Source organism: Oryctolagus cuniculus, chromosome 1 (genome assembly GCF_964237555.1).
Source record: "Oryctolagus cuniculus chromosome 1, mOryCun1.1, whole genome shotgun sequence".
Lineage (NCBI taxonomy): Eukaryota > Metazoa > Chordata > Mammalia > Lagomorpha > Leporidae > Oryctolagus > Oryctolagus cuniculus.
The window spans coordinates 51,434,752-51,459,571 of record NC_091432.1 but is presented as its reverse complement, the minus strand read 5'-3'; the positions used below and the strand labels follow the sequence as shown (position 1 = coordinate 51,459,571).

At 37.5% G+C, this 24,820-nt stretch overlaps 1 protein-coding gene across 1 annotated transcript in view; it reads left to right on the top strand.

Annotated features, from left to right (window-relative positions):
• Positions 1-24,820, top strand: part of PDE3B (phosphodiesterase 3B) — a 190,382-nt gene that overhangs the window by 105,847 nt on the left and 59,715 nt on the right. Inside the window, exons 2-4 of the mRNA XM_002708827.5 lie at positions 888-938; positions 10,311-10,559; positions 14,040-14,179. Coding sequence (XP_002708873.2) covers positions 888-938; positions 10,311-10,559; positions 14,040-14,179 — 440 coding nt within the window. The remainder of the gene's footprint in view (positions 1-887; positions 939-10,310; positions 10,560-14,039; positions 14,180-24,820) is intronic.

Here is a 24,820-nt window from a genome sequence, read left to right as displayed (position 1 = left end):
AACCCAGAAGAAGCTCCTGGCTCCTGGCTTCCGATCAGCTTAGCTCTGGTCGTTGCAGTCATCTGGGGAGTGAAACAGCAGATGGAAGACCTCTTTCTCTCTCTGGCTCTACCTCTCTCTACCCCTTCCTTCCTTCCTTCCTTCCTTCCTTCCTTCCTTCCTTCCTTCCTTCCTTCCTTCCTTCCTTCCTTCCTTCCTTCCTTCCTTCCTTCCTTTCTTTTGTTAAAGATTTTTATTTATTATTTATTTGAAAGTCAAAGTTACACAGAGAGAGGAGAGGCAGAGACAGAGAGAGAGGTCTTCTATCCAATGGTTCACTCTCAATTGGCTGCAATGGCCAGAGCTGCACTGATCCGAAGCCAGGAGCTTGTTCTGGGTCTCCAACGCGGGCACAGGGGCCCAAGGACCTGGGCCATTATCCACTGCTTTCCCAGGCCATAGCAGAGAGCTGGAATGGAAGTGGAGCAGCCGGGCACAGAAGTGCTTTACTGGTAAGGAAATAATTTCATCCCTTAACACTGGTTTTAAAAATGATGAAGATGGACCTTTGAAGACAAGGGAGAGAGGGGAACAATATCTGAAGATGCATGGATTTTTTTCATATTTTTTATGACTGGATGTGATTTTGGTTTTATATTCCTTTTTGTGGTAATAAGTATTTGAAAAATTAATATACCATATTTTAGTGAATTATCTGATTATTCTTTATTTTTGAATTTCATTTACAGATTAACTAAAATGTTTTGTCTAGAGATTATTTTTATTCTCACCTTCCCAATTCCTCTCCCAAATTTTAAATTAGTTCAGATATCTGCAATTGAAATGCTACATTTTATCTTTATGTTTGTTTAATTCTATTGTGTAATCAACTGAATTTCTTTTTCCAGATGATTCTTTGGGATTGGGACTTAAAGCAGTGGTGTAAACCTCATTATCAGGTAAATATGAGTTTTTATATATATTCCATTATTGCTGATATAATAATTAATATCTTTAATGAAACTTTGACATTTAAAGTTGTATCACAAGATTTCTGTGCTGTAAGATTTTTCTTTTACTTTTACTGAAATAAGTTAGCCAGAGCATTCAAGAGCTAGGTTTTAAAAAATGTCTTTTAATTTTAAGGAAAAAGAAAATTATATGAAACCAAACAATAAAATACATTTTTTTTGGGAAATACTGCAAATGTAATTTGAGTTCAGAATAGACTAATATTTCTGTTTTAAGGAAGTGGGTTTTTTTTTTTTTTCCTTTTCTGATGTGGTCCAGTGATCACAGAGGCAGAAAAATAGATTGAAGAATATGTAAGACAGAGCAAAGCAATTGGCAAGACATTCTATATAGGAAGTAACTCTTTTATTGCTATTTTACTCCTTTATTTTTTTGAAGTAACACATTTTTAATTTACATCATAATCAAAGGTTCCAATAAATAAAGAGTCCAATACATTAGAAGTAAAAAAGACCATAGTTCATCAGAAGAATAGGCAAAGCCTATGAACAATCATCAGATGAAAATTTATTTAACTCAGTCATATGAAGTAAATTTTAAAATAGTTACAAAATCATTCAAGCTGTAATAGTATATAATTCTTAATTATCTGACAAAGATTTAAAATAAAGTTTGACAAAACACTGTATTTGCAGCATAACACACAGGCATTTCTTTTTTTCTGTTGTTTTGATTTTTTTAAATTTTAGCTCCCACATATAACGGAGAACATATGGTATTTTCTTTCTGTGTCCAGCTTATTTCACTCAGCATGATAGGCTCCAGTTGTAACCATTTTGATGTAATTCACAGAATTTCATTCTTTTATAGCTGAATAATATTCCATTGTGTATATATCTTTTCTTTATCAGTTCTTCTGAAGAAGGATATGTTTTATATGTTGTTTTGAAACCTGATTTTTTTGCAATAATGGGTGAACATTAATAAATATTATATCATTTATAGTCCAAAAATGTTATCTCTATTTATTAGATTTATTTAGCTCATTTTCCCAATAGCAGTTTTTGCTAAGTGAATATCCAGCTGAATTGCTGATTTATTTTCTCTTAAACTGTGAATAGAGTAGTCATAACAGGCCAAATTTGGACTTGGTGTGAGCTAAATAATATAACTTGCTGTCAGATGAAGTCAAGGAGAAGGCCACATCTTACCTAAATGAAGATGGTTCCATAACCTACATGGTGAACTTTATCATCATTCATGTTCCCCAACTCAGCAAATATCTAAACTAATGGTAAAATCTAAAGATAAATACTCAGTAATTGCCTAGAGTGTGGTAGACTTGTTGTCAGACTGATGTATAATATTAAGTACTTGTATCTTTTTTCTGACTTTTACCTTTTCTCCCTCTTTGCATTCCAAAACCTCTTTTTAAGAATTGAAATCTAACATTTGTATGTAAAAGTACTTAGCTTATAAGTATACAGCTTGATTAACTTGATGAGTTTTCTTAAACTGAATCCACATATGTGACCATCATTGAGAAGTAGAATTCAGCACCCCAGAAATCCTCTAATATTCCCCTCTAGCTGTCACTGTCTCTCATGTGTTATCTCAATGCTGATTTCTGCCATTACTACTTTTTCTTGTCTTTAAATTCTATGTAAGTGGACCACCTTACACATATTTTCTCTTTTGCTTTTCTTTTCAAAATTTTATCAGCAATTAATAAATGCACAAAGCAGCAATTCATTCATTTTCATTTTATTTAGTATTCCATTAATTAATGTCTATCTTGTAATAAATGGACATTTATTATACTTTAAAATTTTTGACTATTGCAAATCATGCTGCTGGAACAACATTGATGTCTTTTGTTGGGTATGTATGTTGGAAAAATTGCGAGGATGTGTTACCTTTAGAAGATAGAGCTGGACGACTTTCCAAAGCACTTGTTAATGTTTACCTGTATCCTCACCAACATTGGTGCTGTCCTCTCTAAATCATCCTGATAGATGTTAACTGTCTTGTGGCTTAAATATCTGCATTTCACTGGTGTTTCATCTGGTTGAAGGCCTTTCGTATGTCAGTTGGCTACTCAGATATCTTCTCAGGTTTGCTGTTTGCTGACTGTTAGCAATCAGTATGAGTTTTTTGTGTATTTTGGACACAAATATATGAATATATACAGATACATATATGTGTTATATATATTGTACTTATCTAATGTATGTTGAAAAATTTTATCTCACTGGCTTAAAATGGTGTTTATACATGAAAATAGTAAATATTTTAATTCAGTGCTAGTCTACCAATAATTTCCTTTTGATTAGTGATTTTTTTGTGTGTGTATTCCTAAAGAAATATCTGCTCTGAGGTCATGAAGATTTTCTTCTAGGTTATATCCTAGAGGTTTTATTTATTTTTTAAATATTATTTATTGGGGCTGGCACTGTGGCGTAGCAGGTAAAGCCACTGCCTGTGGCACTGGCATCCCTGGGCACCAGTTTGAGTCCCAGCTGCTCTACTCTGAACCAGCTCTCTGCTATGGCCTGGGAAAGCAGTACAAGATGGCCCAAGTTCTTGAGTCCCTGCACCTGTGTAGGAGACCTGGAAGAAGTTCCTGGCTCCTTGCTTCAGATTGGCACAGCTCCAGCCATTGCAGCCAATTGAGGAGTGAACCAGTGGATGGAATCTCTTTTTCTCTCTCTCTCTCTCTCACTCTCTCTCTTCCTTCCTCCATCCTTCCCTCCCTCTTCTTCTCTCTCTCTGTAACTCTGACTTTCAAATAAATAAATAAATCTTCAAAAAATATATTATTAATTAATTTATTTAAAAGGCTGAGTGACAGAGAGAAAGACAGACAGAAACAGAGATATCCCATCTACTGGTTCATTTCTCAAATGGCCTCCACATCCAAGTCTGGGCCAGGCTGAAGCCAGGATTTAGAAATTCCAGTTGGGTCTCCTACATGGGTAATGGGAACCCAAAGACTTGAGCTTTTAATCTACTGCTTCCCAGGTGCACTAGAAGAGAGAGGGATTGGAAGTGGATTAGCCAGGACATGAACTGACACTCTGATATGGGATGTGAATGTCTCAAATGGCTGCTTAACTCACAGTTCTATAATGTGTCTGGAATTTATTGTTCAGTTTGAGTAGGATTGAAAATTGATATTAATTCTGTATCGTGTGGTACATAACCCTAGGTACATTTTTTTCCCAAACAGACATCCAATAGATCAATTCTCATTTGAAAGCTCTATTTTGGCCGGCGCCGTGGCTCAATAGGCTAATCCTCCACCTTGCGGCGCCGGCACACCGGGTTCTAGTCCCGGTCAGGGCGCCGGATTCTGTCCCGGTTGCCCCTCTTCCAGGCCAGCTCTCTGCTATGGCCAGGGAGTGCAGTGGAGGATGGCCCAGGTGCTTGGGCCCTGCACCCCATGGGAGACCAGGAAAAGCACCTGGATCCTGGCTCCTGCCATCGGATCAGCGCGGTGCGCCGGCTGCAGCGGCGGCCATTGGAGGGTGAACCAATGGCAAAGGAAGACCTTTCTCTCTGTCTCTCTCTCTCACTGTCCACTCTGCCTGTCAAAAAAAAAAAAAAAAAAAAAAAAAAAGAAAGCTCTATTTTACTTTTAAATAGAAATTTGAGGAATTCTTTTAGGATTTCTTCATCTCTTGGATACTGATTATAAATTGGCAAACGTCTTCAATGGAAAAGCAGCTCTGAATTTAAGCTGGCTATTTTTTCCCATCTGTCTGAGATCTTACTTGGTCTTTCATGTCCCCTCCTTGTGTTCATAGCCTTAGTCTCGAAATTTGGTCTCCCAGCCTCTTGAGACTATAGTGTGCTTTACTCTGTTTCCTTATGCTCTTAAAAGCTCTGTTTCTCATCCTGTTTACCATGTAGGAGTTATGAATCAGCAGTAAGTTCCTTGAGAGGGGAAAAAGTAGTACAGAATGTTGGATTCCTTTTAGTCTTAGCTGAGTTCTTGTCCTCTCAAGCTCAGGCTGCTTGCTTGGTGTGCTATGTCTTAATGCATTTGCTTTTTGTATTTTATTTTAGCTTTTCAGAGTTGTTCCAGGCACAAGAGTTGGTCTAACACAAATTAATCTCTCTTTGCTGGAAAGTTAGGCAAGTCTCTATGTCTCTCTGAACCTCATCTATAAATTGAAAATATTAGCAGTTCTTCAGAGGGCCAATTAAACTAATAACATGTGCCTGACACATATTATCACTGAATGAAAATGTGAACTGATATTATCTTTAAATTATAAAACACTAATGAAAGGAATAGAAAACACAAAAATGGAATGATCTCTAATGTTCATGAAATGCAAGCATTAATGTTAAAATGTCCATATCCAAAGAAATTTTATTTTATTTATTTTTTAAATTTTTTTGACAAGCAGACTTAGACAGTGAGAGAGAGACAGAGAGAAAGGTCTTGCTTTTCCATTGGTTCACCCCTCAAAGGGATGCTATGGCTGGCGCGCTGTGGCTGTGCCAATCCAAAGCCAGGAGACAGGTACTTCCTCCTGGTCTCCCATGTGGGTGCAGGGCCCAAGCACTTGGGCCATCCTCCACTGCACTCCCAGGCCACAGCAGAGAGCTGGACTGGAAGAAGAACAACCGGTACAGAATCCAGAACCCCAACCAGGACTAGAACCTGGGGTGCTGGCACCGCAGGTGGAGGATTAGCCAAGTGAGCTGCGGAGCTGGCCACCCAAAGCAATTTACAAATTCACTGCAGTCCCCTTCAAAATATGAATGACATTCTTCCATAAAACTAGAAAAAATAGTCTTAAAATTCTTATGGAAGCACAAAAGATCTTAAATAGCCAAAATTGTGTTTAACAAGAAGAACAAAGCTAGAAGCATCATAATACCAGATCTTAATACATACTACAGAGCTGTTGTGATCAAAACAGCATGGTACTAGAATAAAAAGACATATGGAATAGTGGTACAGAATAGAGATCCCAGCAATGATTCCACATGTGTATAGCCTACTGGTCTTTGACAAAGGTGCCAGCAACACATACCAGAGAAAGAACAGTCTCTTCAATAAATGTTGTTGGGAAAACCAGATATTCATAAGCAGAAGATTGAACCAGGATCCCTAACTGTCATCCTATACAAAAATCAACTCAAAATAGATTAAATATCTAAATGTAAGATGTGAAACTACTTAACTATTAATAGAAAACATAACACTTTAAGATATTTGCATAGGCAGTGATTTTTTTGGATAAGACCCTGAAAACACAGATAAGAAGAATGAAACCAGACCAATGCGAATATACCAAATCAAGAAGCTTTCGCACAGTAAAAGGATCTATTAACAGAACTAAGAGACAGCTGACATAATGGGAGAAGACATTTAGTAGTTATTCATCTGACAAAGGATATAAGTATAAAACGAACTCAAAAAACTCAATAATAATAATAAACAAGCAATACAGTTAAACAGTCCAAGCTTCCGGATAGATATTTTTTCAGAAGATAAAATACAAATGGTAATGAATTCTTTTTTTTTTTTTTTTTTTTAAGATTGGTTTATTTATTTAAAAGGTAGAGTTACAGAGAGGCAGGGGTGGGGAGAGGGAGAGAGGTCTTCCATCTGTTGGTTCACTCCCCAGATGTCCGCAACGACTGGAGCTGCGCTGATCTGAAGCCAGGAGCCAGGAGCTTCTTCCAGGTCTCCCACACAGGTGCAGGGGCCCAGGAACTTGGGCCATCTTGTACTACTTTCCCAGGCCATAGCAGAGAGCTGGATCAGAAGTGGAGCAGCCAGGTCTTGAACCAGCACCCATATGGGATGCTGACACTGCAGGTGGCAGCTCTACCGCTTCACCACAGCGCCAGCCCCATGAAATACATTTTAAAATTCCCAGGAATGGGCATTTAGACTCTTAGTTAAGATGCCTTTGTTGCAAATTGGAGTTGCCTGGGTTTGATTCCCAGCTCTGGTTCCTGACATCAGCTTCCTGCTAGTGCAGACCATGGGAGGCACCAGCAATGGCTCAAATGATTGGGTTCCTGCCACCCTCATGGGAGACCTGGATTGTGTTCCTAGCTCCTGACCCAGTCCTGGCCATTGTGGGCATTTGAGGAGCAAACCAGCAGATGGGTACTTTCTGTCTCTGTTTTCTCTTTTTTTTTCTCTAATACAATTTAAAAAGAAGTGCTCAATAGCACTAGCCATCAGGGAAGTGAGTGAAAACCACAATGAGTTATTATGTCATTCTATGTAGAATGGTTATTATTCAATAGAAAAACATTACAAGCTGGTAAGTATTTGGAGAAAAGGGGGTCCTTATGTTGTTAGTGGGAATGGAAAGTTCTTCTGCCATTATGGAGAACAGTATGGAAATCATTCAGAGAACTAAAAATGGTTCTACCATAGGACTTTGCTGTCCCGCTTCTGAGAATATATATGTATATTATCTCCAAAGGAAATTAAATCAGCATATAAATCCAAAGGAAGTTAAATAATAGAGACACTAGCCCTCTCAAGTTCTTTGCAACACTATCAACAATAGCAAAGACATGGAATCAATCAATAGATGTCCACTCATTGATGAATGTATAAAGAAAATGTGATACATATACACACAACGGAATACTATGCAACCATAAAAGAATGAAATCCTGGCATTTACAATGACATGGATGGAACTGGCAGTCATTATTGCTAAATGGAATAAGCAGGCACAGAAAGAAAAATACTGCATGTTTTGTGTCATGTGGAAGTTAAAAACAGTCAATCGGAATTTAAAATAGTGATTACTAAACCTTTGGGAGGATTGGGAAATGAGGGAAAGAGGGAGGTTGGATAATTGATATCAAAGCATAGTTATTTTTAATTAAATATTTATTTATTCAAAAGACAGAATTACAGAAGAGGGGGTAGAGACAGAGAAATCTTCTATCTGTTGGGCCAGGCTGAAGCCAGGAGCCTGGTACTCCATCCAGGCCTCCCACCTTGGGGACAGGGGCCCATGTTCCACTGCTCTCCCAGCCATAATGGAGGGGAAGTGGATAGGAAATGGAGCACGCAGGACTCAAACTAGCACCCATATGGGAAGCCAGCATTGTAGGGGTGACTTAATCTGCTACACCACAATGCCATCCTGAAACAAAACACAGTTAGATAGAAATAATAGGTTCTCCTGTTCTGTAGCACTGAAACTATAATTCAGTATATAAAGAATTTGGAGGGGCTGGCGCTGTGGCACAGCGGGTTAACACCCTGGCCTGAAGCGCCGGCATCCCATATGGGTGCTAACTTAAAAGTGGTGAAATTTTGATGCCAGTAGACTGAAAAAATCACAGAATTATGTTATATTACCAAGAGCAGCCACTAGAGAAACTGTATAAAGTATTACAGTAAAAAAATTTCTGTGAGTCAATCATAATATAATTTTAAAAAAAGTTCTAGTAATTTTGCCCCCAAGAAAACAAGAAGAAAGAAACAAAGGACAAGAAAAAGAAGAAATACCAAAATGGAAAACTTAAGGCATTAAAAAAGTTACAATATGAGAAAAAGAGAAATTGACCATGAAAAAGGATTTGTCTATGAAAATGAATTAGGCATTCATGTTGTCAGAAGTATTTAATAGTGAATTTTAATTACATTGTACTGTTAAAGTGAAAATCACAATGTACTGTTTTGGTAAATTTGTGAATTGTCCTTTCCTATTTGTCCTGAATAATATTTAGAAAATAATGCTTTTGAAAAAATCTTCTATTTTCATACATGTTCCATTTGAATTTTGTAGTAGTTAAATGAGATTATAAATAGACAAAGTCTGTGGAAATATGGCAGGGAACATTGAGAATTACAGTAATCAGAGAATTCTGGTTGAAGCAGCAATGAGATTTTTTTTTTTTTTTTTTTTTTGCCTATGAGATAGGTAGAGATTAATTAAATTCATGCTATCCAATTATAATTAGGGCTGTAGGGTAAAAAGTGCCATTATATACAATTAGTGGGTGGGGTAGACTTGATCAGCATATTCCAGAGAAGGTTTTAGAACAGTGATCAAATTTTAATATGCTCATTTGCTTTGGTTCAGGAATTCAAATTATAGGAACCTGTTTATCAGAAGTATGCTTACTTGTTCACAGTGATATATATAGAGAAGTGTTATTTTAATGCTATTTATAACAGATAAAGGCTGGAAATAACTAGGCTATGTCGTGATAACGGGGAATGTTTAAAATCCAGACTTTGTGTTCCACAAAGATCAAAGATGTTATTTAACTATTTTAGCCTTTTGTAACATTTCTCAATACTGAAATGTGTTGCAGGTACTTTAAGTTTCCTGGTGAACAAAAAGTTTGAATAATTATCAGTTTCAAACATACCCAAATATAAGTTCAAGAAACAATAAAATTACAAAAAGTAACATTTAGTTCACTGTTTTCATTATTGGTCCATTTGTTTCTATGAATAATTGAGTTTAATATCGTATATATGTATTGTCAAAAGTTGAAATTATATCTTATGTATATATCAGTGTCATAATTCATCTTTTGAATTAAAAAATTTTTTCCTACCAAATTTTTATGGCTTAGCCTAATGCTGCCTTTTGACGTTTATATTGACCATTCATCTTAAAGTTGTTGCTGTCACTTTTGAACTTTGATTCCAATTTTCTGTTTTTATCTCATCATTTCCATAATATTAATAATAATAATGTTTATTGCACTTTAAGTACATGTACTAAAGAGTGTTCTGTGTACTTCACATATATTATCAGATTTATTTCTTTTGTCAGCCCTTAATTAGATGGATATTATCCTCATCTAACATTGAATAAATTTTAAAATGTTCAGATTGAAATAAATTGCTCAAGGTCACAAAGTTAGGTTTTAATTCCAGATTATAAACTGGGCAGTCTTTGAAACAAAGCCTTGCTGATATGTTAGACTGCTTTTTTAGTGAACAAGGTAAATGAAAAAATGCTCTTTATGTTTAGAAGAAAGTTTGACGTAAACGAATGGACAGGCTCAATAAACTAGTGAAATATACAAATTACAGATTTTAAATTTAATAGACTTAGTTCTGTACTAATTACAGTGGGCCAGTAATGAATATCATTAAATGTAATGAATAAGCTAATGAAAAATAAATAAAAAATTAAAGTGTATCATAGTGAAAAAAATTTTCAACTTAGAATTATACCATTTGTTATATAATTTATGCCATGTCCAAATAAACGAAAATTTAAATTTAAAGGAATAAATTACTTAGATCATATTAGATAGACTTTATTTAAAGAAAATATTTCTTAAATGTTAATTTTTCTGTGAAACAAACATATAATTTTGCTTTTCTTCTTTTCTAGAATTCTGGAGGAGGAAATGGAGTTGATCTTTCAGTGCTGAATGAGGCTCGCAATATGGTGTCAGATCTTCTAATTGATCCAAGCCTTCCCCCACAAGTCATTTCTTCCTTACGGAGCATCAGTAGCTTGATGGGTGCTTTCTCAGGTTCCTGTAGGCCAAAGATTAATCCTCTCACACCATTTCCTGGATTTTACCCCTGCTCAGAAATAGAGGACCCAGCTGAGAAAGGAGATCGAAAACTTCACAAGGTCAAAATCAGTACTCAGTTATCAGCCAGCCCTATTTTTATAAATAATATTGTTTTTAAATTAAAACTGTCCCTTTAAATATTATATAAAATGCAGTTACCTCTTCAAGAACCAGCTCCTTTTACGTTATACTGAGCTGCTAGGGACTTTAGAGGCAGTTATAAACTCAAATAATTCTAGATGTGTGTTCAGTTTCTACTTTGATATTACTATAATTATAACTTGAATGGTAACAATCATTTATTATCATTGTTATTGTTAGGAAAAGGAAGAAAAAAGCAAATATAGTTCCAGGTTTATACAAAAAAATAGTATTCAGGTCATGTCATTAATCTATTTTATTCTTTAGAATCCAGGATTTGTTCTTGAACCAAGAAATGAAGAAATCTTCATTGTAATATTCAGTTTATGAATTACACAGCTTTATTTCAAATGATTTTCCCATTTCTGAACCCTGTTTTTCCCCCTATACCTAGTGGCAATTACCATAGTCCAATAAGCATTGATTTTTCTATCAGATGTGGGATTAATTTCTCTCTAAATACCAATATTTCAAAACAGAATTTCCTTTAGGATATAACAAATACTGTTCTACTGAACAGGCATACTTATACATAATGCTTGTTCAGAGTGCTTTTAGTTGTTTTGTTTGATTTATTATCAATAATGAAAATCATCAAACTTTGAAACAAGAAACAGTTTAGGGATTACTCTAATTCAACTAATTTATTCCACAGCTAGGAAACTGACCAAGAGAGAAGATGAAATTCAAATATGTTAATTTTGTTAATTGTAATAGTCTATGTAGAACTTTAAAAAAAGGAAATATGAGAAAAACTTAACTGTAGTTATTGAAGGGATTTTGATCATCAATTAATTTTATTTTGCCAGATCTCAGCATTAGGTTTCAGAAACGTTGAAACATTTTGCAGGCTTAATTAGGGTAAAAGGATTTGAACATTATTGATCACAATCTGGGTCATAGATACTTATGTGAGGCTTTTATTGGTATTTTAATTTTTATCAGAAAGGCACCGAGAGAGAGAGAGAGAGAGAGAGAGAGAGAGAGAGAGGTAAAGATGCGGAGAGATCTTACCTTTACTGGTTCTCTCCCCAAAATTCTGAAGCAGTTGGGTCTGGGATAGGCTGAAGTCAGGAGTGCAAAATTCCACCTGGGTCTCCCATGTGGATGGCAGGGACCTAATACTTGAGCCATCATCTGCTGCCTCCTAGAGTATGCATTTGTTAGAAAGTGGATCAGAAGCAGAGTAGCCAGACACTCCTGTATGGATGCAGGTGTCCCAAGCAGCAGCTTAACTGCTGCTCTAAAATGCCTGTACCTGAAGCTTTTATTTTCAAAAAGCTTTTACAGTAGCACCTGCATTAGTAAAGACCCAGTTAACAAGAGTGCTTAGTCATGCGACTTTAGAACTCTGGTCTCTAAGAAAACTTCCAAAGAGGATAGCAGTCATCAGTAAAATAATACATTCAAAATTTTTTTTCAAAGATTTATTTTATTTATTTGAAAGAGTTACAGAGGCAGAGATTGGAGAGGGAGAAGAAAGGGAGATAGATAGTGTGAAAGAGATTTTCCATCTACTGGTTCATTCCACAAATGGCCACACAGCCAGGACTGGGCCAGGCTGAAGCCAGGAGCCACGAGCTTCATCCAGGTCTCCCATGTGGGTACAGAGGCCCAAGTACTTGGGCCATCTTCCACTGCTTTCCTAGGCACATTAACAGGGAGCTAGATTGGAAGTGGGGCACCTGGGACTTGAACTGGCACCCATTTGGGATGCTGGTGTCTCAGGAGGCAGCTTAACCTGCCATGTCACAATGCCAGCCCCCTTATATTATATTATTGAATTCATTTACACCTTTATGTTTCATTTGTTTCTGCCTATTATAGTAATTTTTAAAAAAACAATAATTCTTAAAATTGTAATCATAAAAATCATACTGATCTCAGTATTATGTTTGTTATTGTGTTTGCTACATAGGAAAATTTGGGGCCAGAACTGTGGCTCAACAGGTTAAACAGCTACTTGGAATGCTGGCACTCCGTATCGGAGTGCCAGTTCACGTCCCAGCTACTCAGCTTCTGATCCAGCTTCCTGTGAATTGTCTACAAAGGCAATGAAAGTGCCCAACTACTTGGGCCTCTGCCATCCATGTAGGAAACCTGAGTGGAGTTCCTGGCTCCTAACTTTGGCATGGCCCAGAATTTGCTGTTGTGTACATTTGGGCAGTGAAAAGATGAAGATATTGCTCTCCCTCTCTCTTTCAAATAGATTAATAAATAAATAAATCTATAAAATAAAAAAAATTGGTATACTTTAAAATATTTTAAACATAATATTACTTAGATAAAAGGTCTGAATACTTCATTTCCTGAGCATTGCAGTATCAGGCTAATTTTGGATGCTGTAATCATGTAATACTGACATGAGTAGCTCATATAAAGATCTGGAAGCAATCCTTATGAAAAAAACCTTCATTTACTTTGTGTTGTATAAACTCCTTGGGAGAATTCCATATCTGTCCCTTTTTATAGAAAAGCATACTAAAATCCTGATGTTACTTCAGAAAAGATCAACAACATTTATGAAAAAAAGCCCCGTAAGGAAAAAGGGAGTAAGAACATACCATATGATGTAAATATCTTATAGATATGTTAAAAACTAAGAAGGATTATAACAACCTACATTATGATCAGCCAGGATTATGCTACATAAGGAATTTTTTCACTGAAGTTCCAAGTAATCATAGTTAACCCTAGATCTGAACAAAATCAATATCCTTGGGAAAGCTTAAGTTAAATATAGTATTTCTTTAAGATTGTTGTAGTGTCTGGTGATAGGGAAAATTCATAAGAAACAGAAACTGGGCTATATAGATCTCAGTAAAACTACACTCATAATGGTAAAAAATGGGATATTTTCATCAATTGAACATTTGGATTGAGAATATTTTCAAAATTAGTGTAAAATATCAATGCAAAAAGTATTCTCTGTTTAATTTTATCGTTATTTCAAATGGTAACTCAGGATCCTGAAGTTTCTCCAGTTTCACCACTCTGTGCATTAGCCAGCATTGTACTGAAAATATAAAATAATATATTGACTGATCATCTCTGATCTTAAGCTTGACTTCTGATGTTAATTTTCAGAATCTATCTACATATTTATATTTAAATTTCCAATTCTTTATTTTTAATGAAAGTTAAAGTATAATATGCAAAAGAAAAATACTAAATTGTATCAAGTTCAGCAATCACTTTTTAAATGGAAGAAAATACATTGAACAGCAGCTATAATGTGAAATTTGTAGTAAATTGGTAGGTTTTCAGAATGAAATGCCTCTTTTCTTCTTTATATGTTAAGAATATAGTTTCTATTGTTAGTCATGTACTATCATTAATATTACATGTACAACATATTAAAAGCTGAAAATTTTAACCGTTGTTAAATTATTCAACAGGGATTGAATAATAGGAACAGTTTACCAACTCCACAGCTGAGGAGGAGCTCAGGAACTTCAGGACTGCAACCTTTTGATCAGTCTTCAAGGTGGGAACGCAATAATGGCAGAAGGCCTAACCAGGAATTTGGCACTTCAAGGTAAAATCCCCAGAGCCATTAAATGAAACATTCTAATGCACCCACTTTGTTTCCGTGTATAATTTTTGGAATAATTCAAAATGTAAAAGGCAATTCTTGAAGTATTTTAGGTGAACTACAATATGGGTAGTAATAATATGGTGTAATAGAGAAGCTGACTCTTGGAAACCTCCCTCAGAATCTAGGTGGATTGGGTACACAGCAAGCGGGAGCCTTAGGAATGTGAGCTAGTGAAATGGTTCAGGGAAATTGGGATCCACTTAATACAGAGTATTGTGAAAGCTTTTACATTTCTAAAGGTTACCATTATAGGAGTAGTCACCAATTCAATGTGTAATATCCAAAGTCAGCAGTTACTGACTTGTGAAAGGAAGAACAAGTTCCCAGGGCTCATTACAGTTGTTAGGTCTAAGGTGGCAAAACTTTTTAAACTCTGTCCTACTAGAGGCTGAGATTACCAATATATTCTATAATATATTGAGAATTTACACGGAACTGAACAGAGCTAATCCTATAAAAGACATAAGTTAACTACAAGTAAATGAGTCTGGGACAATGCAGGAACTGAAATCTTCTGAATGTCAATACAAATAAAGGGTCTTCAAAAGTTCATAGAAAATATTTATTATTTAAAAAATTATGTATGGATTTCTTTTTTTTAAAAGATTTATTCTATTTATTTGAAAGAAAGAGTTACAGAGAGACATAGAGACAGAGAGAAAGGTCTTCCATCCTCTGGTTCACTCCCCAGATGGCGCAATGGCTGGAGCTGCGCCGATCTGAAGCCAGGAGCCAGGAGCTTCTTCTGGGTCTCCCATGTGGGTGCAGGGACCCAAGGACTTAGGCTGTCTTCTACTGCTTTCCCAGGCCAAAGCAGAGAGCTAGATCGGAAGCGGAGCAGCTGGGACTAGAACCAGTGCCCATATGGGATGCCGGAGCTTCAGGCCAGGGCGTTAACCTGCTGCACTACAGCACCAGCCCCCCAATGCATGGATTTCAAAAAAATTTTTGTAGCAAAGTAAATTATCTTTTTTAACTTTTATTTAATAAATATAAATTTCCAAAGTACAGTTTTTAGATTACAGTGGCTTTTTTCCCCCCATAACCTCCCTCCCACCCACAACCCTCCCATCTCCCGCGCCCTCTCCCATCCCATTCACATCAAGATGCATTTTCAATTATCTTTGTATACAGAAGATCAATTTAGTATATACTAAGTAAAGATTTCAACAGTTTGCACCTACACAGAAATACGAAGTGTAAAGTAGTTTGAGTACTAGTTATACCATTAATTCACATAGCACAACACATTAAGGACAGAGATCTTACATGGGGAGTAAGTGCACAGTGACTCCTGTTGTTGATTTAACAATTGACACTCTAGTTTATGGCGTCAGTAATCACCCGAGGCTCTTGTCATGAGTTGCCAAGGCTATGGAAACCTTTTGAGTTCGTCAGCTCCGATTTTATTTAGACACAGTCATAGTCAAAGTGGAAGTAAAGTATCTTTTAATTCCATTTTCCATGAATTTTTGAAATATCCTTGTAATCCTGGCAACAAAGAGTTTGTTACTTTGTATTTTGAAGCCAGGTACTGATCTCTTGTATGGGTTATAAGCTTCTCTTGAATTATCTATTTAATAAAATTAGAATTAGCATACATTCCACGTTTAATCATTCTATTACTAATGAGCATGTGTTGTACTTTTTTAGTTTGAGACGTTGTCTTTTTGCATTTGAAACAGTAGATGGCAGGATTGGATCATAGCTGTTTATTAAAATTTATGTTAACATGTATGATATATAATCAGATGATTATGTTTTCCCAATTCTTATATGGCTTATTAATTTGAATTTTCTATAATATAATGGAATGGTAGACTTATTTTTTATAAAAGAAAAATTGTACGAAATGATGTGTAGACTTATGTATGAAAAATGTTGTTAGGAAAATAAGCTTTGGTCCAAAGTTTACCTAGAGTATAAACATGATAGTCTTTTGTTTTGTTTTGTTTTGTTTTAAATAGAAGCAGGATATAGGAAAGTGAAGTCAACAACCTAAAATGTGCCAGGTAGTTCTTAATCAAGGAACAATTATATTGAGATTATCATTAGGTTTAAAAAAGGGATTGGCCGGCACTGTGGCTCACTAGGCTAATCCTCCACCTGTGGCGCTGGTAGCCTGGGTTGTAGTCCCGGTTGGGGCGCCGGATTCTGTCCCGGTTGCTCCTTCTTCCAGTCCAGCTCTCTACTGTGGCCTGGGAAGGCAGTGGAGGATGGCCCAAGTGCTTGGGCCCTGCACCCACATGGGAGACCAGGAGGAAGCACCTGGCTCCTGGCTTTGGATTGGCGCAGCGCGCCTGCCATAGCAGCCATTTGGGGGGTGAACCAATGGAATGAAGACCTTTCTCTCTGTCTCTCTCTCTTTCTCACTGTCTAACTCTGCCTGTCCAAAAAAAAAAAAAAAAAAAAGATGAAGAAAATAATTCTTTTGTTAATCTTTCACACTAATATAATAGCAATGTATTTGTAGTTAAAGAAACACTTGATATATGTTGGGTTAAGGTTAGATATGTACATTGAGATAAAGTATTTTTATCCAGCTACCTCTGGTGGTTGATGTTAAAATAGAAACATGGTCTGGAGAAAAATCATGAACTGAGAAGTGTTCTCTCACAGGGGTGGGGGCTGTTTACTGCAAGGCTATATAAGGCCCAGGAAATCATTTGATCTGGCCTTTCTAAGGCAACCGTAGGCAAGACTCAAAATTCAGTAAATCTATAGCAGGTTAATTTTTCAGTTGATAATTTTTATAGCCTATGAAGTGTATTATAATTATCCAAATGGCCCTTGGCAGAAAAAAAGATTCCCCACCATGGTAAAAGTAGGCAAATTTTATATATTCAATTAACTTTCATTAAAACAAAATCATATGACTCAAAAGATTTAGGTATTTGAAAAATAATTATGTATTATGTATATCTAATTTAAATTGACCATGTATGGAACCTTTTTAATATACAAACTAAAGAGTTTTTGAGTAATATTTATGAGTGTCTTTTAAACATAGACAGGGTAAGATAGGAATATATGAAGCATTCACAACCACTACTCCTTTTCAAGTTCAAGTCTATAGGTTGTTGCTGTCCAGTAGAAATTTCTGTGATGACGTGTTGTCCAAAGATGGTAGCCATAGCTGTATATGACTGTTGATCATTTGAAATGGGCCTAGTATGACTAAGGAACTAAATTTTAAATCTGAGTTAATTAATTATTGTGGGGAGCAACTCGGACTAGACTAAGTTACTGGAATTAAGACTTATTCTATGCATCTGCTCTCCCACAATATGGCGCTGGGAGAGGAGAAAACAGCTTCTACGCAGCTGCCTCCAGTTCGACCAATAACCTGCAGGAGCTGATCCTGCTCCTGATTGGAGGAGAGCAGCGTACTCGGCGTGTGGGTAGCAGAGTTGGGATTGGTGGAAGAGGACTATAAAGGAGGAGAGAGACAACATGCACCAGGAACATCTAAAGGAAACATCCGGATAACATCTGAGCAGCCCCCGCGAGGGCCGGCCGGCGGTGTGCCGCTCCCCCGCGGAAGTGGGGAAAGTGGCAGGGGGAGCCGCCCTTCCACGGAGGTGGAAGGGTCGGCAGCCAACCCGGGAAGGACCAGCAGCAAACCCGGGAAGGGCCAAGCAGACGAAAGAACAGCGCAGGGTCCTGTGTCGTTCCTCTGCGAATGGGGGAGCGACAAATTATAATTAATTTAATTCAAATACAAAGAGCCTATGTAACTATCATATAGACCTATAAGGGTATTTCACACTCTTCATGGAAAATGGGATTGAAAGGTAAGGTTATTTTGCTGCAAAAATATTGAAATTCATGCATAGTTTTTTCATAATGCACACTTTAAGTGAATTTTTCTAAGATCCCTCATGTATAATATGTGGCATCTTATATTAGACAATAAAGGTCTTGATTTTAATGAATTATGGCATTTAATTCAGGAACCTTTAGACTTTGGTAGCCCAATTAATAGACTTGTGTTTCTGGAATCACCTTGAGTTTATATTAGAATAGCCCAGAACTAACAGCACATTTACTAGGTTTTTGAGCCTTGATTTGAACTCAGCTTTGGATTCTGATCCATTCCTTGCCTGATTTTAACTGACACTGTGATTTCAACATGATTCCAGTATTGAACTTCTCATTCTTGAAATCTATCTCTGAAGCCAGATTTCTCATCCTTTCAGCTGCTTTTTCATCTGTGGCTTTTTCTAGCCCTTAGACTGTTGCTATCTTCTGGTCTAGCAGTTGCTTTCAGAATTGATTTACTTAGAAAAGTTGGTGTTACCTTTGTATCCTGTTACTTCATTTTACAGGTAATAGTTGTTAATTTTACCTGTGCAATATCTTTTCCTCTATTTATTCTTCTTGATAACTTTACTACAGTATTTCATGCTTTAATTATCACTTACTTGGGCTCTTGAACTAGCCTCTTAATTAGCTTTGCAACTTCCAGTATCCTTCCCCAATGAATTCTTCTTCTACCTTTCATTAGAAATCTTCCTTGAACAAAATCTTGATTATATCACAGTCTGTCAAACCATTTTGTGGAAAAAAAGAAGTTATTTTTGGTGCCTAAGTGTTTTGAAATCCATGCTATAGTTTTTTCATGCTACACATTTTCCATGAACTTTCTGAAGACTATTCACACCATTTTTCTAGTCATTAAGTTTTTGAGTGCTTTACCAGTGTTTGTAGAATAGTACTCACGGGGAGAGAGAAACCAGTTATGATGTACTTGTCCCATATCACAATACCTGAGTTCCATACCCAGTCCTGACCTTGATTCTTGCTTCCTGCTAATGCACAGCCTGGGAAGCAGTAGTAATGGCTCAACCAGTTGGGTTCTTACCACTCATGAGGGAAACCTGAACTGAGTTCCTAACTCTGAGCTTCAGTCTGGCACAGCCCTAAAATATGTTGCAGACATTTGGGTAGTGAACCAGTAGGTGAGAGATTCCTTTCAGTCTGTCTTTGTCTTTCTCTCTCTCTCTCTCTGCTTCTCAAATAAATATATAAATAAATAAAAAGTAATGCTCAAATCCCTAGTCTGGATTTTAAATCCTGCTATTACCTCATGACAGAGTTGCATCTTTATTTAGAAAAATTAAATGAACTGACATAGGTGAGCAGTTTTTTAAATTTTATGTAAGTTATACAAGTTTCATGTATTTCATATATACAGATTTAGTAACATAGTGATACTTCCCTCCCTTCCACAACCTTTCTTCTCCTCCCTCTCCCATTCCCACTCTTAATTTTTGCAAAGATCTACTTTCATTTTACTTAATGATTGTAAGGTTAACCCTACACTGAGTAAAAGAGTTCATCAAATAGTATGAAGAAAAAAACCCATTTCCTCAATATAAGAGACAAGGGCTATAAACAATCATCGAATGTCAAAGTGTTCATTTCACTCTAATATATTACATTTTAGGTACTCTATTAGTACCCCTGATCAGGGAAAACATATGATATCTGTCTTTTTGGGACTGACTTATTTCACTGAGTATAATGTTTTCCAGTTGCATCCATTTTGTATCAAAAGACAGGAGTTCATGCTTTTAACAGCTGAGTAGTACTCCATAGTGTATATATACACCATAATTTCTTTTCTTTTTTGTAAGATTCATTTTATTTATTTGAAAGAGTTACAGAGAGAGGTAGAGACAGAGAGAGAGGTCTTCCATCCTCTGGTTCACTCCCCAGATGGCTGCAATGGCTGGAGCTGCGCCGATCTGAAGCCAGGAGCCAGGAGCTTCCTCCAGGTCTCCCACACGGGTGCAGGGGCCCAAGGACTTGGGCCATCTTCTACTGCTATCCCAGGCCATAGCAGACTGCTAGATTGGAAGAAGAGCAGCCGGGACTCAAACCGGTGCCCATATGGGATGCCGGTGCTCCAGGCCCAGACTTTAACCCGCTGTGCCACAGCACCAGCCCCATACACCATAATTTCTTTATCCAGTCTTCAGTTGATGGACATCTGGGTTGATTCCATCTTAGCTGTTGTGAATTGAGCTTCAATGAACATGGGGGTACAGATAACTCTTTCATATGCTTATTTCTTTTGCTTTGGGTAAATTCCTAGGAGTGCAATGGCTAGATCATATGGTAGGTCTGTATTCAGATTTCTGAGTTATCAGCATGCTGTCTTCTACAGTGGCGAACCAGTTTGCATTCCCACCAACAGTGGATTAGGGTACTTTTTCTTCTACATTCTCACCAGCATTTATTGTTTCTTGAGAGAGAGAGAGAGAGAGAGAGAGAGAGAGAGAGACAGAAAGTGAGTTGGTTTACTCCCCAAGTGGCTGCAACAGCTGGAGCTGTGCCGATCCAAAGCTAGGAGCCAGGAACCTCTTCTGAGTCTGCCACGCGTGTGTAGGGGCCCAATGACTTGGGCCATCTTCTGCTGCTTTCCCAGGCCATAGCAGAGAGCTGGATCAGAAGTGGAGCAGTCAGGAATTGAACTGGTGCTCATGTGGGATGCCAGCGCTGCAGCCAGTGGCTTTACCTGCCACGCCTTAATCCTGGCCCCCTCATTGTGGTTTTGATTTGCATGTCCCTGATTGTTAGTGATCCTGAGCATTTCTCAAATGTTTATTTGCTACATTTGAATTTCCTCTCTTGAAAGATGAGCAGCCTTTAAAACAATGAGAAGAGAAGAATGATTTCGAAAGCTCTCTATGTGAAAAGAATAGGCATATAACTTGTCTTATCTCTTCCTTGAGGTTTTCTGATAATTTTGTTCTTAGATTAACTCCATTTGAAAATTAAGCTGAATTATATTTCAGAATAATTGAAATATAAACAAATGATATACAAATAATGTATTTGGGTGAAGAGTAATACCTTTTTGGATAAAGAATAATATAGGACTAAATTTTATTATTCATGTTTGGTTGGAGAAAAAAAAGAGTAATATGCATAGACATGATAAAAAGAAATGTTAGTCCCTGGGTAGTCACCATAAGAGTTTAATCACTGTTGATCTCATAGAGGACTTGAGATTTTACTGTTTGAGGAAGACATTCTTTTCCAATACCAAAAATACCTTTCCAACATCATCTTCCTCTATTTATCTAAAATTCCAGTCAAACTCAACCTTTTGATGTTCTCTGTCCATGTCTGTGCCCCTTTTTAAATTAAAAAGGAACTTAACTAGATATTCTCACTCTCATTTCTGTATATTCTTTTTTAAAAAAATATTCACTTATTTATTTATTTATTTTCATTTATTTGAGAGGCAAATGGAGCCTGAGAGACACACAGAAAGAGAGGGTGCTTCCATCCACTTTAGCATTGCCCAGATGCCCACAATAGTCAAATCCAGATCTCCCCTGTAGATGGCAGGGACCCATCTACTTCAGCCCTCATCTGCTTCTTCCCATGGTGCACATTAGCAGGAAGCTGTAATGGAACTGGGACACTATACAAGGCATTATGATATGGGATATGAGCATCTTCACTGGCATCTTAGCTGCTAAAACAGACACCCAACTGTATATCTTTAATTTACCTCAAATACCACATCTTAAGACTAAGACATTGATATCCTTCTCTTTCTATGGAAATTTCATCTGCAAATTTCCATAATATCTTTCTTTACATATATTTTTTAAAAATATTTATTTATTTATTTATTTGAAAGAGTTACACAGAGAGGAGAGGCAGAGAGGGGGGGGGGGTCTTCCATTTGATGGTTCACTCCCAGATGGTTGCAATGGCTGGAGCTGAGCTGATCCAAAGCCAGGAGCCAGGACCTTCTTCCTGGTCTCCCATATGCGTGCAGGGGCCCAAGGACTTGGGCCATCCTCCACCACCTCCCAGGCCACAGCAGAGAGCTGGATCAAAAGTGGAGGAGCCAGGTCTCTAGCCAGCACCCATATGGGATGCGGATGCTCCAGGCCAGGGCGTTAACTTGCTGTGCCACAGTGCTGGCCCCCTCTTTACATATCTTATGGGACTTTTCACCTATCTTTTGTTGCCATTAGTGCTCCTCTGAGTCCCCTTTGATTCTTGTGACAGGTTTGGGATTGTCTTTAAATGCTTGCCTAACATATATACTGCAGGTGTATGGGATTATGACACTTAAAGCTGTCTTCTGCTTAAGATTCAAACCTGGGATGCGGATTCTGTGATCACAAAGTTCTAGTAATGATTAAATAGTGGTTTTCTGGATTATTTGACAATTGAGTTATCCGTCTTTGCATTCTAGTTTTAGTACTTAGGATTAAAGAATGAACTGGGACCTGCACTCTGGTGTAACGAGTAACCTGCTGCGCCATCATCCCATATAGATGCTGGTTTGAGTCCTGGCTATTCCACTTCTGATAAGGCTTCCTGCTATTGCACCTGGGAAGGCAGAGGGTGGCCCAAGTGCTTGGACCTCTGCACCCATACAGGGGACTCAGAAAAAACTCCTTGTTTTGGATCATCCCTGCTCTGGCTGTTGTGGCCATCTGGGAAGTAGACCAGCAGATAGAAGACTCTCTTTCTCTCTCTCCTTCATCACTCCGGTAACTCTGCCTTTCAAATAAATAAACAAATCTTAAAAAAAAAAAAAGCAAAAAACACAAGGATTGAAATTGAACTGCTATCCTTGAATTGGCTGATGTGACCCAGCCCTCGGTGATATAGACAGACATATTCATGGCTCTATTTGAAAATTAAGGAGACTCATTCTTTAAGCTAACTCACAGCTTGCTCTTTTCAACAGAATTTCCGTGGGGAAAAAATTGGCAAATTGTACTCAATTACCCTGTGGGATGTCAACTGTTGATATACTCTACACTGAAAAGACTGGCTTTTAACATATTCTGTGGTTCATCATTCATCTCACCATCTGCTCTATAATCAGATCTAATACTTTGTTTCTAGACAGTAGTATGCACCCTAAATAATGACCTTGTGAACCAGCTTCTCAAATTGGTGCCTTATAATTTGCAAAGATTTCAACCCTATTTAAACCCCAGAAATTCAAGAGGGCTGATGATATCATCCTGATAGCATCTTAAGAGTGGCTCTGTAAATCTTGACATCATATAGGTATAAAGTTTATGCAGTTGCTTTTAAAAAAGATTGACTTGTTTGAAAAAGATAACCTTATTAAGATAATTTACATTGACTGTCTAGAAGCCAACTCAATAAATGACTTAACTCTGTGACTCTAATTTTTAGCATCCCTTATAATATTTGTGCAGTGACTTTGAGATTCATTCTCAGGTTTGACTTTTGTCACCGCCCCACCCCCCTAACTTCTGCTAATAATTAAAACTTCTAGCCTGTCTGGCCTTCTTCTTTGTTCAGTATTGCTTTATGTAATTCACTGAGATATATATCCAGTTCTGGGCACAAAATTAATGAGAAGATCCTAGAACTGATTTGAGAATTTATAATTTGACCTGTTCCACTCAACTCTAAATAGCTACGTGAATATATGATATATAGACTTCTACCCTGAATTAAGGTAGAAAACTGTGGAGGGACTGGTGTTGTAGCACAACAGGTTAAGCTACTGCTTGCTATGACAGCATCCAATATCCAGCTGCTGTGATTCTGATCTAGCTCCCTATGAATGTTCCTGGGAAGGCAGCAGAAGGTGGTCCAAGTACTTGGGTCCCTGCTAGTCACATGGCAGACCCAGAAGGAGTTCCTGGATCCTGGCTTTGCCCTGGCCCAGACTTGGCTGCTATGGCCATTGGGGAATGAACCAGCCAATAGAAGATATCTCTCCCTCTCCCTGCCTTTCAAATCAATAAATCTTTTAAAAATTTTTTATTTTAGGCCGGCGCCGCGGCTCACTAGGCTAATCCTAGGCGGCGCCGGCACACCAGGTTCTAGTCCCGGTTGGGGCGCCGGATTCGGTCCCGGTTGCCCCTCTTCCAGGCCAGCTCTCTGCTGTGGCCAGGGAGTGTAGTGGAGGATGGCCCAGGTGCTTGGGCCCTGCACCCGCATGGGAGACCAGGAAAAGCACCTGGCTCCTGGCTCCTGCCATAGGATCAGCGTGGTGCGCCAGCCGCAGTGCGCCGGCCGCGGCGGCCATTGGAGGGTGAACCAATGGCAAAGGAAGACCTTTCTCTCTGTCTCTCTCTCTCACTGTCCACTCTGCCTGTCAAAAAATAAAATAAAATAAAATAAATAAAAAAATAAAAATAAATTTTTTTTTATTTTAATTATTTTTAAGAATCACCCTGACTGTTGATGAGCAACTTGATATGTTATCCCTCTTAGTATTTTTTGTTTGTTTGTTCTACTTAATACCTTTGGTTGAATACTGTAATCAATACACAATTCTTCTTAAGTGCTGAAACTTAACTGAAAAGTGATCGCTGTTAAATGTAAGAGTGGGAATAAGAGAGGGAAGAGATGTGCAATTCAGGACATGCTCAAGCTGACTTACCTCAAACGGTAGAGTTAGAAACATACCAGGGTATTCCAATTCAATCCCATCAAGGTGGCATGTACCAATGCCATCTCACTAGTCCCAGTGATCAATTTCTGTTCACAATTGATCATAATGATAGGACTAAGAACCAAAGGGATCACATAAACAAAAATAGTGTCTGCAAA